Raw genomic sequence first — 11,409 nt, forward strand, 5'->3', positions numbered from 1 at the left:
ACACGGACGGCGTGCCGGCTGCTGGGAGAGGAGCGGATATGGAGCGGCGGCGGCGGCGGCGGCGGCGCAGCGCAGCGAAAGCACAGCCCGCAGGCCGTCAGCGTCAGGCCACGTCCGGCGTCGGACGAGAAGCGGCACGGCGGCGGTGCCCGGCGTTGGGCAGCGTGCAGCGCAGGCCGGCAGCGGCCGCGCGCCCGTGAGCCTAAAGCGCGCAGAAGGGCGCTCTTCGGCAGCCGGTGCGGGCGGCGTGCCTCTGGCGGTGGGCGCGCGCGCAGGGACGCGCCGCGTGCCGCTGCTCGGCCGCACATCTTCTTGCCTCAGCCGCCGCCGCACGGCACGCGACGCTCTCTCGCTCTCTCGCTTGCCGTCGTCTCCGCAGCAGCGCAACACTTGCCACGCCTGCCTCTCTCCTCCCTCCCACCGCCGCCGCTCCCTCCACGCTCCTCGCCGCTGCGAGCGCACGGCGTCCACCCTCTCTCACTTGCCTGCTCTCCGTGCTGCCCGTCTCGCCACCACCGCTCCTTTCCCTTTCTGCGCCGCTTCTTCTTCCTGCCGGGCCCGTCCGCGCCCTGCCGCGCTCGCGTGCCCGCGTGTCCGTGCCGTCTGCTCTGCTCTTCTCGCCGCCGCCGCGTCCTCGTTTCTCCCTCTCCCTCCTCGCTGGCCTCCTCAACGAGGCCCAGCGCTCCTCGCCATGCCCTCGACGCTCTCGCTGCCGCGCGCCATGCTGCGCGGCCTCGCCGAGCGCGCGTCGCGCAGCCCCATCGAGGTCATCATCAGCATCTTCATCCTCGTCACCCTCGCCTACTTCCAGCTGCTGCACGCCATCACCACCAGCCACTTCTTCGACCCGCTCAGCAGCGAGGCCGCCGGCTTTTCGGCCGACGGCGCCTGGCCCGCCAGCCTGCTCTCGCCTGCCGCGCCGGCAGACGAGGCCGACATGCACGTCACCAGCCTCGTGCGCCGCGCCGGCTGGCGCAACCTCTGGGAGCCCGTGACGCCGCTCGACGAGGAGGCGCTCGCCGGCGCGCGCAGCTTCACCGTCGAGCCTGTGCTGCTCGCCGACTCGGAGGAGGGCGGCGATGCGACGGCCACGCGCCGCCTGCGCGACTCGGCGCTGCCGCACGTTGCGCGCGCGCTGCAGAGCCGCCTGCTGCCGCGGGAAGAGCCCGCGTGGCTCGTCCGCGACGACGCAGCAGACCTGACGGCGTATGCGTTCGGCCGCGTGAGCGCCGACGGTGACGCCGCGCTGCACAAGCAGCTGCTCGCCGCGGGCGAGGACGAGGCGCTGCTGGCGGCGACACTCGAGCAGGGCCAGCGCGCCATGCCCGCTGCCAAGCCGTCTGCGCTTGCCGACGCCGAGATGCAGCTGCACCTGCTGCCCATCCTCAGTGCCGCCGACGAGGAGCTCGCGGGCCTCTCGCCGCGCCGCCGCGCCAGCGCCACGACGGAGGAGCTGCGCAGCCTGCGCTGGGCCGCGTACGCCGTGCGCGCCCTCGTCGTGCGCTTCTGGGCGCTCATCCGCAAGGCCGACAGCGCCGACATCTTCGTCATGCTCTCGGCCTACCTGCTGATGCACGGCACGTTCATCAACCTCTTCCTGAGCATGCGCAAATTCGGCAGCCGCTTCTGGCTCGGTGAGCGGAGTGGATGTGAGAGGTCTGCGCGGCGCTGACCCCTCGTTCTGCAGGCGCATCGGTCCTCACTTCGTGCATCTTTGGCTTCCTCTGCGCGCTGACGACGGCGTCGTTCCTCAACGTCACCGTCGACCCGATCTGCCTCTCCGAGGCGCTGCCGTTCCTCGTCATTACCGTCGGCTTCGAGAAGCAGTTCCTGCTCACGCGCGCCGTCTTTACGCACGCGTCGATTGCGCCGGCGCAGCAGCCCGTTTCCAAGTCGAACAGCCACATGTTCCTCAACGCCTTCAACGATTCGCAGCCCATGCCCGACGCGGCAGACGCGGCGCCCTCGAGCGAGCCGCCGGCGTCGCGCGAGGAGTCCTTTGTGCGCGCGCTGACGCTGCGCCTCAAGACGGAGCCGTCGCTGCGCCTCGACGCGCCGCAGCCGATGCCGGCGCCGGACGTCGTGACCGAGGCCGTCGAGCGCGTGGGCCCGTCGATTGTGCGCGACTATGCCATCGAGATTGCCGTCATGGCCGTGGGCTCAATGAGCGGCGTCAGCGGGCTGCGCGAGTTCTGCCAGCTGGCCGCGCTGATTCTCGTGTTCGACTGCGTCTTTCTGTTTGCCTTTTTCGTCGCCATTCTCACGGTCATGGTCGAGGTGCACCGCATCAAGATCATGCGCGGCATGCGCCGCCCGAAGATCACCACGCCGCCGAACGTCGACTCGGACGACGTGTCCGCGCCGGACACTGCGCTGGCCACGCCCGTCTCGCTCCACTCGGCGCGCGACGAGAGCCCGGAGCGGCGCCCTGCTGCCACGCCGCGCCCGATGTGGCGCCGCATCGTCAAGCTGCTGCTCGGCAAGGTGCCGTTTGAGAAGAGCCGCAGCGGCCGCGAGAACCCCGTCGCGCGCCTCAAGCTCCTGCTCATCACGGCGTTCCTCACGCTGCACTCGTTCAACCTCGTCTCGACGCTGACGACGCAGTCGGCCATTACGCGGCACCACGCTACAAGCGCGCCGTCGCTCTACGACTCGGTGGCCTCTGCCTCGCAGCTGTTCGGCCCGAGCGCCACGTCGCCGGCCGTCGCGCACCTGCTCGAGCAGCTGGCCAAGACGCAGCCCGCCGATGCCGACATTGTCGCGCGCATCGCCGACCCGCTCATCTACGTGCTCGTCGACGGCGCGCCGGCGGCCTCGGCCGCGCGCACTGTGCTCGGCAGCGCCGCGCTCAACGCCTCGGGCGGCAGCGGCAACGGCTCGTCGACGGCCAAGTTCGTGGGCGCCCGGGGCGGCAAGAGCCGCGGCGCCTCGTCGCTCGCCGTGCTCGACTCGTTCATGAGCGGCTGGTCGATCATCGTCGGCGACCCCGTCATCAGCAAGTGGATGTCGCTGGCGCTGGCGATCAGCATCTTCCTCAACGCGTACCTGCTCAAGGGCATCGCTACGGGTGACGCCGCCGTCGCCGAGGGCAATGCCGCCGGTGCTGCTGCCTTTGCTGCGGCGCGCATGATTGGCGCGCACCTCGACCGCGAGCGTGCGGAGAACAAGGGCAGTAAGCTGCCGCAGGATCTCACCTCGTACCACCAGCGCATCGCGGCGCAGTCGCAGGAGCGCAAGGGCGCCGTCGCGCAGACGGCCGTGCCCGCCAGCAGCATCAAGCCCGACGCCGCACAGGCCGTGCGCGAGGACCCCGACGTGTCCAAGCCCGACAGCGCCGAGACGACGCCGTCGCTGCGCAGCGCCGCCTTTGCAAGCGAGGGCCGCGTCGAGCGGCGGCCGTTCGAGGAGTGCCTCGAGCTGTACGCCGGCGGCGCCGGCGTCTTCATCCTCACCGACGAGGAGATCATCCTGCTCGCGCAGAAGGGCAAGATTGCGCCGTACGGCCTCGAGAAGATCCTGCAGGACAACGACCGCGCCGTGCGCATCCGCCGCGCGCTCATCTCGCGCGCGTCCGCGACGGGCACGCTCGAGTCGTCGCTGCTGCCGTTTGCCGACTACGACTACGCGCAGGTCATTGGCGCGTGCTGCGAGAACGTCGTCGGCTACATGCCGCTGCCCGTCGGCATCGCCGGGCCGCTCAACGTCGACGGGCAGATGCTGCCGATCCCGATGGCCACAACGGAGGGCACGCTCGTTGCATCCACCTCGCGCGGCTGCAAGGCGCTCAACGCCGGCGGCGGCGTCACGACGGTCCTCACGCAGGACGCCATGACGCGCGGCCCGGCGCTCGACTTTCCCAGCATCACGGCAGCCGCGCGCGCCAAGCGCTGGGTCGACTCGGCCGAGGGCTCGGCGGTGCTCAAGGCGGCGTTCGACAGCACGTCGCGCTTTGCGCGCCTCTCGTCGCTGCACTCGGTCATGGCCGGGCGCACGCTGTACGTGCGCTTTGCGACGTCGACGGGCGACGCCATGGGCATGAACATGATCGGCAAGGGTGTCGAGCACGCGCTGAGCATCATGCAGGCCAAGCACTTTCCCGAGATGGTCATCCTCTCGCTGTCGGGCAACTACTGCATCGACAAGAAGCCGGCGGCCGTCAACTGGATCATGGGCCGCGGCAAGAGCGTCGTCGCCGAGGCCGTCATTCCCGGCGACGTCGTCAGCTCCGTGCTCAAGACGACGGTCGCGTCGCTGGTGAATCTCAACAGCAAGAAGAACCTCGTCGGCAGCGCCATGGCCGGCTCCATCGGCGGCTTCAACGCGCACGCCGCCAACATCCTCACGGCCATGTTCCTCGCCACGGGCCAGGACCCGGCGCAGAACGTCGAGAGCTCCATGTGCATGACGCTCATGGAGGCCGTCAACGGCGGCAAGGACCTGCTCGTGACGTGCTCCATGCCCTGCATCGAGGTCGGCACCGTCGGCGGCGGCACGGCGCTCTCGCCGCAGCGCTCCATGCTCGCGCTCCTCGGCGTCGCCGGCTCGCACCCGACGACGCCCGGCGCCAATGCGCAGCGCCTCGCGCGCATCATCTGCGCCGCCGTCATGGCCGCCGAGCTCTCGCTCCTCGGCGCCCTCTCCGCGGGGCACCTCATCCGCGCGCACATGGCGCACAACCGCTCCGCGCCGCCGACGCCCGGCGCGCAGACGCCGCGCCTGCAGATGCCGCAGCCGCACTTTCCCGGCACTATGACGCCGCTCGTCGCGCCGCCCGTCGAGAGCTCGCGCGGCTCGCCGACGGGCTCGCTGCTGATGGTGCGGGATCGGCGGAGCGCCTCGGAGGGCTTCCCGAGGTAGGCGGGGTGGGAGGCGTTGTCTGCGCAAAATAGAAGCATTTGCACACCAAGGAGGCGGCAGCGTGGCGACAGCGTGGCCCGGCGAGGCGCATGGTGATCCTGGCAGGAAGGCGGCGTTGGCATGGCGCTCGGGTGCAAGCCAGCGCGGCAGAGGCAACGCTCGGGGCTCCCAGCTTGTACTGGGTGAGCGGCGCTGCCGCGCTCGGTTTCTCTTGCTGCCGCGCCGGGCACACGCTGCCTATCAGAGCTGGGTTGTCATGATGGTGTTGTTGGCGCTCAGGAGCGGCGCAAGTGTTGAGCCGCTGCGTTAAATAACCTTGAGTCTGGATTGTTGCCAGCGCCACCAGGCAGCCGCGCAGGGCACTGGCAGGAGATGAAGCTTGCTACTCTTGACCTTTGCCTTGACCTTGTCACTGCATCAACCTTAGCACAGCGCGCACAATAAGACTGGCAAAGTCCTCCAGCCAGGGGATCATGGCTGGCCACAGCTGCCTAGCACAGAGGCCAAGCGTGCTGCCTGGCACAAGCTGCCAATATTGTGCCCAAAGATCAGGACAAAGGATGGTGAGGCTGTAGGCTCTGGGTTGGCCAAGTGCGCAAGACAAGGGGACACATGAGGGGGAAGCAGACATGCGCTTCCAAGGCCATTCTTCTTGCTTATGCGTGGCAAAACGCCACTGCGTAGTGGCTCATTTGCCAGTGTACTGCTTCCAGTTGTGTGCACTTCTGACAGTGCAGCTCTGCTGGCTCACACACACCACATGCTGCAGACATCTTGGACCACAAAGGGCCAGCCCTGAGTGCTGCACTTCTGCTCAAGTACATGCAGGTAGCACACTGTAGGGGTGCTGCCTGGTGCATTTGGCAGACAAAGCACGCCTTTGTGAGCGCAGAGTAGTATGACTCAGATGGTAGGACAGGTGTTAGGCAAAGAGGGAGAGGAAGAGTTGCACGGCCACAATGCAAGATGCTGAGGCATTTTGAAGATGGCGCAGAAGCACTCCTTGACAAATGCTAGCAGTCCAAGCGCATTGACTGCAAGCATAGCTGCCAGTGTTTTGTGCATGACAAGAAACACCTGCTCCCAGAGGAGCACCATCCTGCTAGTTGTTGTGGTGGAGGGGGAGAGAGGAGGAGCTGTGCTGGTTCTGCTTGTTGGCTTGGCTGCAGCAAGTTGCTGCAGCGCAGTGCAGCAGGTGCAGGGTTGTGCCCTCAAGACAGGGTGGGTCAAGGTGACCGGGGATGTATTGAACAACCACAAGACACTGAGGCAGCGCGCAGACAGAGGCTGGAATGGAGGCAAAGCCAAAGTGCAGCGCCTTGCTGCCCAGGTTGATCTTAAAGTTGCCCAAGCTGCTTTTGCACAAGATGCGCTCAATGCCAACATTGGTGATCTCCTGAAGGTCAAAGTGAGAGGCCTGGTACTGCATGGGGGTGGCGCTTGCAGCAGCGTGCCTTTGCAGTACACTCTGTGTGCGCAGCAACATGAGCCATGCCTGCCAAGCCAGGCAGCAGGCAGCTCACTGAGGGCTGTGCATGCTGCACCTGGAGCTCAGGGGCTTGAGCTTGCCAGCAGCAGCAGCAAGCAGCACCAGCAGCAGGAGCAGTGGTGTGAGCAGCAAGCAACTCATGTGGTGGGGAATATGAAGAGGGCTCCAGGCCCTTGCTGGCAGCAGGCACAGACAGGGCAGCTGAGCCTCAGCTATTGCTCCCTCAGGTGCCCACAGCTCATATGTGCAATGCTGAACCCCAACAATCCAAATCATTCCTGGCTAGCTCAGTTGGCAGGCAGCAGGCGGCAGCTGGAGTTGAAATCTAGTGCCCCAAGGGCTGGCGCAAGGCTCTACTGGCAGAGAGGCGCAGGAGAAATGTGCAGCAGTGAGAACACATGAGGTGCAGCAACGCTGTGGTGACAAATTTACAGCGGCCTCAACAGACACAGAGCATGCAAGCCAGCATTGTACAAACAGACACGGCAGGCGCCAGAATGCAGCCAGTAGCCCCTGCCCTAGCTTTGCATTCCACTCATCTCCACTCTTGGCTAGGCGCTCCTTCATGGCCTGGCCGCAGCAACATCCGGCCTCCTTTTGAATTTGGCTGCAGATCTTCTTGAGCTTTGCCAGCTGACTGCAGTCCCAGCCTGTCTGCATATGTGGGAATTGCACATATCAGCTGCTTGGTAATGGAATAAGAATGGACAGCCGCTGGATACAGGCTGGCAAGGCAGTAAGGATGCGCTGTGGGCAGCAGCATCCAGGATGCTGCTGGACAGCCAAGGGACAACAGGGGCAAATCAAGGTGCTGCTGTTGTGCAGCGCCACACATGCTGAGCTGGTCAGCAGCAAGGCAAGAAGAGTGGTGCCCGTTGACACCTCTTCTGCGCCATGCCTGCAGTCAATGTGCCCTCAACAAGCAGCTGCGCAGGCATGGCTGCTGCCACGGGCAGCAGGCAGTGGTAGCACGTGATGCAGCGTTGAGGGTTGACATGGTTGTGGTGCAAGGGTGCTGCAGAAGTTGTGGAAATGAAGAGGCAGGGTGGTGGCGGCAGTGGTGCGCAGCAGGGTGGGGAAGTGGTGGTGGTTTGCAATGCCAATGGCGCAGCAGGAGTTGCAGGGTGTGCGTCTGCGGCTGCATGTGCTGCAAAGTGTGCCCTGCCCATCCTCCTTGCTTCTGCACAATGCCCACCTTGCTGGCTGGCCCACTTGTAGCTGCACGTCTTGCCCCTCCCCCTGCCCTTGCCGCAGCACCACCTTAGACTTGCTCTTGGAGTCTGAAGTGCTGCCTTGTTCTTTTGCATACACAGCGCTGGCCTGCTCCCTTGCCGCAGCAGCACCAACTCAGGGCACCGCAGCGGCAGCGCCAAGCAGCGCCGAACAGTGCCAGGCAGCGGCATGGGAATGGGAAAGGATACTTATACAAGGGCCCCTGTACAGACCAACCACTACATCATGCTAGACCAGAAGGAGCTTGCCAAGCGTCTATTTGGTGCTGAGCCACACTGGCGCCCTCTGCTGCATGCTTGCTTGCTGTCCTGCAACCTGCAACCGCAGCACTGGTTTGCTCTGTAGCTTGCAATGCTGCCTCAGAGTGCAACATTGCTGCATTGCCGCATTGCCCCAGCAGCCAGCCAAGCACACCCAGCACTGCCAGATGCAAGCCCAGCAGGGCCTGCCAATGCTTGTTGGCCTCATTGGCACCTGCCAATTTCTCAGCCCACTCTTGCGCTCTCCAGCGCACTCTGGCACAATATGTCATGGCCTGGCATCAGCTGCTCAGCCACTTGATCACACAGCAGGATGAGGACAAGCTATGGGCATTTGAGAAGCATACTGCCCTGGCAGAGGCTCTTCTGCCAGGCTCCTTGTCAGCTGCATTGACATGAATCAATTCTTCCCCAGCTTTGGTTTTGCCTTGCTGTTCACTGATGAGCAGCAGTTTGGCAGTGATGCCTTTGCATGCAGCGTGCGCACACCCAGCTGGCTGCTGCCTTCTTGGCACTGGCACAGTGCATGCCTGGCCCTGGCGCGCTGCCTGGACTCAGCGCATTCAGCTTTGAGGGCCTTGAGGCAGCAGCAGATGCCTCTGGCGGTGGCACCAAAATTGTGGCGCTGGATCTCTACAAGGTCTGCCTTGCAGCATTGTCCTTGTCCTTGGCATGCGCAGAAACATGCCTGCCCTGGTTTCTGCCAATCCCAACAGCAGACAGTAATTCTGCACAAGTGGCGCAAGGTGAGTGGTGGCCCGCAAGTGTGCTTGTTGCATCCTTCATTTGCTACACTGCTACCAGTGCGCCTGCATGCCTGTGTTCTTGCTCTTCATACGCTGTACCAGGCAGTCACAGTGCATCTTGGTGGTCAAACTGCTTGTGAAGGCATGGTGGATGGCATGCGCTACAGCAGCATCAAGTGGGGCTGCATGCATCAGTGTATCTTTGGCTGTATTGAGGGCATTGAGGGCATGCATCTTCACATTGCAAGCACAAGCAGGATTGCCTCAACACTTGCTGCTGCTCTGTGGGCACACCAGCTCACTACTGCTGCAGAGGTGTATCCAGCTGCACTTTGTGCCATCTGCCACTTGATCTATTGGCGCAGGAGCAACAAAGCAATCTCAAGCGCATCTGCTGCATGAGCTTCTTGCAAGTTGTCAACAAGCTTCTTCTGGAAGCCAGCCAGTGATGACTGGTGGAAGGAGCGCAGCCAGCCGCCTCACACCCCAGAGCCCTGCAATGCCATGCTTGCGCTGCGCAGGAGGGAGCCTTTTCTTGACAACATCATCATCAAGCTGGACTGACATATCAAGATCCTGCAGCAGCGCAGGGTGCTTCTTTCTTCTGCACCACCACCTCTGCCACACATGCCATGGCTGCTGCACTGCCCTGCGGGCATCACATTGCGCATTCTTGAAATACAGAGCTACCTTCACTTGCTCCACAAGCTGCCGCTTGTTGTTCAAGCAGCTGCAGATAGCAGGGTGGTGCACAGCGTCAAAACCATGTGCATGCCCTGACACATGAGTGAGATGCTGCGGCAGGACGTCAGCATCCTAGCACCAGATGGCGCCGCATCTCTTGCTTCTCACTCACCTGCGTGGCGCATGCAGCCTGGTGAGCTGGCCCTGCAGCGCATTGTCCCAGATTCCTGCACCAGATTTGCCCAGCAGAAGGACATCAACTTCACGCGCGCACTCCATCTTACAATACTCAAGACAGCCAATGCCATTGCTGGCATTTGCGCACTTGGTGACGCATTTTGCAGCAAGCTGTGGTTGACCAGTGCAGCAGCAGAGGCATTGCAGGCTGCTCTAGACTGTCTCTTGCGCTTTGTGAAGGAGTCAACTGCTTGCCTTGCCAATTGCACCAGCACCAGAGACAGCAACCAATTTGACTACTGCAGGCTTCAGAAGGAAGGTGCGCCTTGCCAAGAGCAGGAGGCAACCAAGCAATTGGTGCCTGGCAAGTGCCGCAACCGCACTTGGCAGCAGGGCAAGCATCTCAAGCTTGTTGGCAAGGGCGGCTGCGCAAGTTTCCAGACAGCCACTAGCATTGGCTGCAACAACAAGCCCAAGACGGTCTGCAGCATCTGGGCCATATCTCCAGCAGTTAGCCAGTGCAAGGCCTTCATCAAGCAGCGCTGCACAAACATGCAGCCAACTTATACCAAGTACAACAAGTCTAGCAAGTTCCCAAACAGATAGACATGTTACATGCACTTCACTACAACAGACAAGCTGCCACGCTTCATCTTGCACACAGCCTCCAACGCATTGCCTGACAGCCAGTGCAAGAAGTGCTGGCAAGCCTTTGCTAGGATACCTGGCTTGCACATCCACAGGAAGTCATGCAGAATCAACAAGCAGAATCTGCGTGCCAATCTGTACCTTGGCTGCTGCATCTTTTGCTGGCAGCCAGGCAACTACTGCACAGCAGGGCTGGTAGGCCACAGGTCTGCATGCCAGCAACAATGCTCTTTGCCACTACATTGCCTGCTGCAGCCTTCACTCTGCCAACGCAGAAACATGCACCACCCCAGCTCAAGGGCACTCAATGCCTGCACTGCCTGCTGTACAATACGCTCAATGTCCTGTTAGAGCACCTTGCTGTGCCCAGCAAGTGCAACCCAAAGACTACTGGTGGTCTTGCATCTTGTTTGCGGTTGCCAGCACGTGCTTGCTTGTTGGAGGCGCGGTTGCCGGCACGGTTGCGCTCAGCGGCCTTGGCCGCTGCTGCAGTGCGCCGCTTGATCTTGCGTGCGGCGCGTGCGGCATTGTGTTGCTGCACTGCGGGCTTGCATGCGCAGACATTCAGCTGCAGCAGCTGCAGCAGGGGCTGCAGCTCAATGGCGCGCCGCAACGCTCTCTGTGCTGCCTTGTTGTGCCTGGCAGCCCGCTCTGCTGCAGTGCGTTGCTCCGTCTTGGCCAGCACACCCTGCTTCCCCACCTTATCTGCCAGCTGACAATGGCGCCGCGCTGCATCTTGCTCCCACGCTTGCTTGTTGTGCTTGGCAGCAGCAGCAGCAAGATGGCTTTGCTGCGCAGAAACATCAGCAGGAACAATACAAGCATGTCTTGTCAAGCTGGCGGCAAAGGCTTTACTTGGACCACTTCTCCAGACACCAACAAGGCGCTAACCCCTGCCAACAAGCTGTTCACCAGCGCACTGCCTTGCACAGGGAGGAGGGGCAGTGCATCATGCAGCAGAAGAGGGCCATGCTACTCTCAGCTGCTGCCCCCCTCATCCTCAGTCCTCCCCCACACACAGCTCATGTGCGCAATGGCAGAAGCAACCCCATCCTGGCTAGCTCAGTTGGTAGGCGGCAGGCAGGGGGGCAGTGCATCATGCAGCAGACAGGGCAGGGCTGCTCTCAGCTGCTGCCCCCCTCACACACTGTCCTCCCCCCCACACAGCTCAATTCCGCAATGACAGAAGCAGCGCACATCAACCCTATCCCGGCTAGCTCAGTCGGTAGAGCGACAGACTCTTAATAAGTCTTGGTGAACCATTCATCATCTGTAGGTCGAGGGTTCGAGCCCCTCGTTGGGAGATTTCTTTTTG

General features: G+C 63.0%; 2 protein-coding genes and 1 non-coding gene across 3 annotated transcripts; 2 read left to right on the top strand and 1 right to left on the bottom strand.

The window, feature by feature from the left end:
- The first annotated feature begins 285 nt into the window (after positions 1–285).
- On the top strand, positions 286–5,195 carry FA09DRAFT_322135 (hypothetical protein). The gene is made up of 2 exons (XM_025741045.1): positions 286–1,634; positions 1,688–5,195. Exons 1-2 carry the CDS (start codon positions 692–694, stop codon positions 4,855–4,857), a joined length of 4,113 nt encoding a protein of 1,370 aa, XP_025595841.1. The 5' UTR covers positions 286–691; the 3' UTR covers positions 4,858–5,195.
- Positions 5,196–5,959: 764 nt separating this feature from the next.
- Positions 5,960–6,487, bottom strand: FA09DRAFT_326527 (hypothetical protein; the record flags this gene model as incomplete). The annotated part of the gene is made up of 3 exons (XM_025741219.1): positions 5,960–6,033; positions 6,094–6,311; positions 6,381–6,487. 3 exons carry the CDS (start codon positions 6,485–6,487, stop codon positions 5,960–5,962), a joined length of 399 nt encoding a protein of 132 aa, XP_025595842.1.
- A 4,814-nt stretch (positions 6,488–11,301) lies between these two features.
- Positions 11,302–11,398, top strand: FA09DRAFT_t44. Its single transcript has one exon. It is a non-coding gene; the product is annotated as a tRNA-Lys (tRNA).
- Positions 11,399–11,409: the final 11 nt, after the last annotated feature.

The sequence above is a fragment of the Tilletiopsis washingtonensis genome (genome assembly GCF_003144115.1).
Source record: "Tilletiopsis washingtonensis strain MCA 4186 unplaced genomic scaffold FA09scaffold_21, whole genome shotgun sequence".
NCBI lineage: Eukaryota > Fungi > Basidiomycota > Exobasidiomycetes > Entylomatales > Tilletiopsis > Tilletiopsis washingtonensis.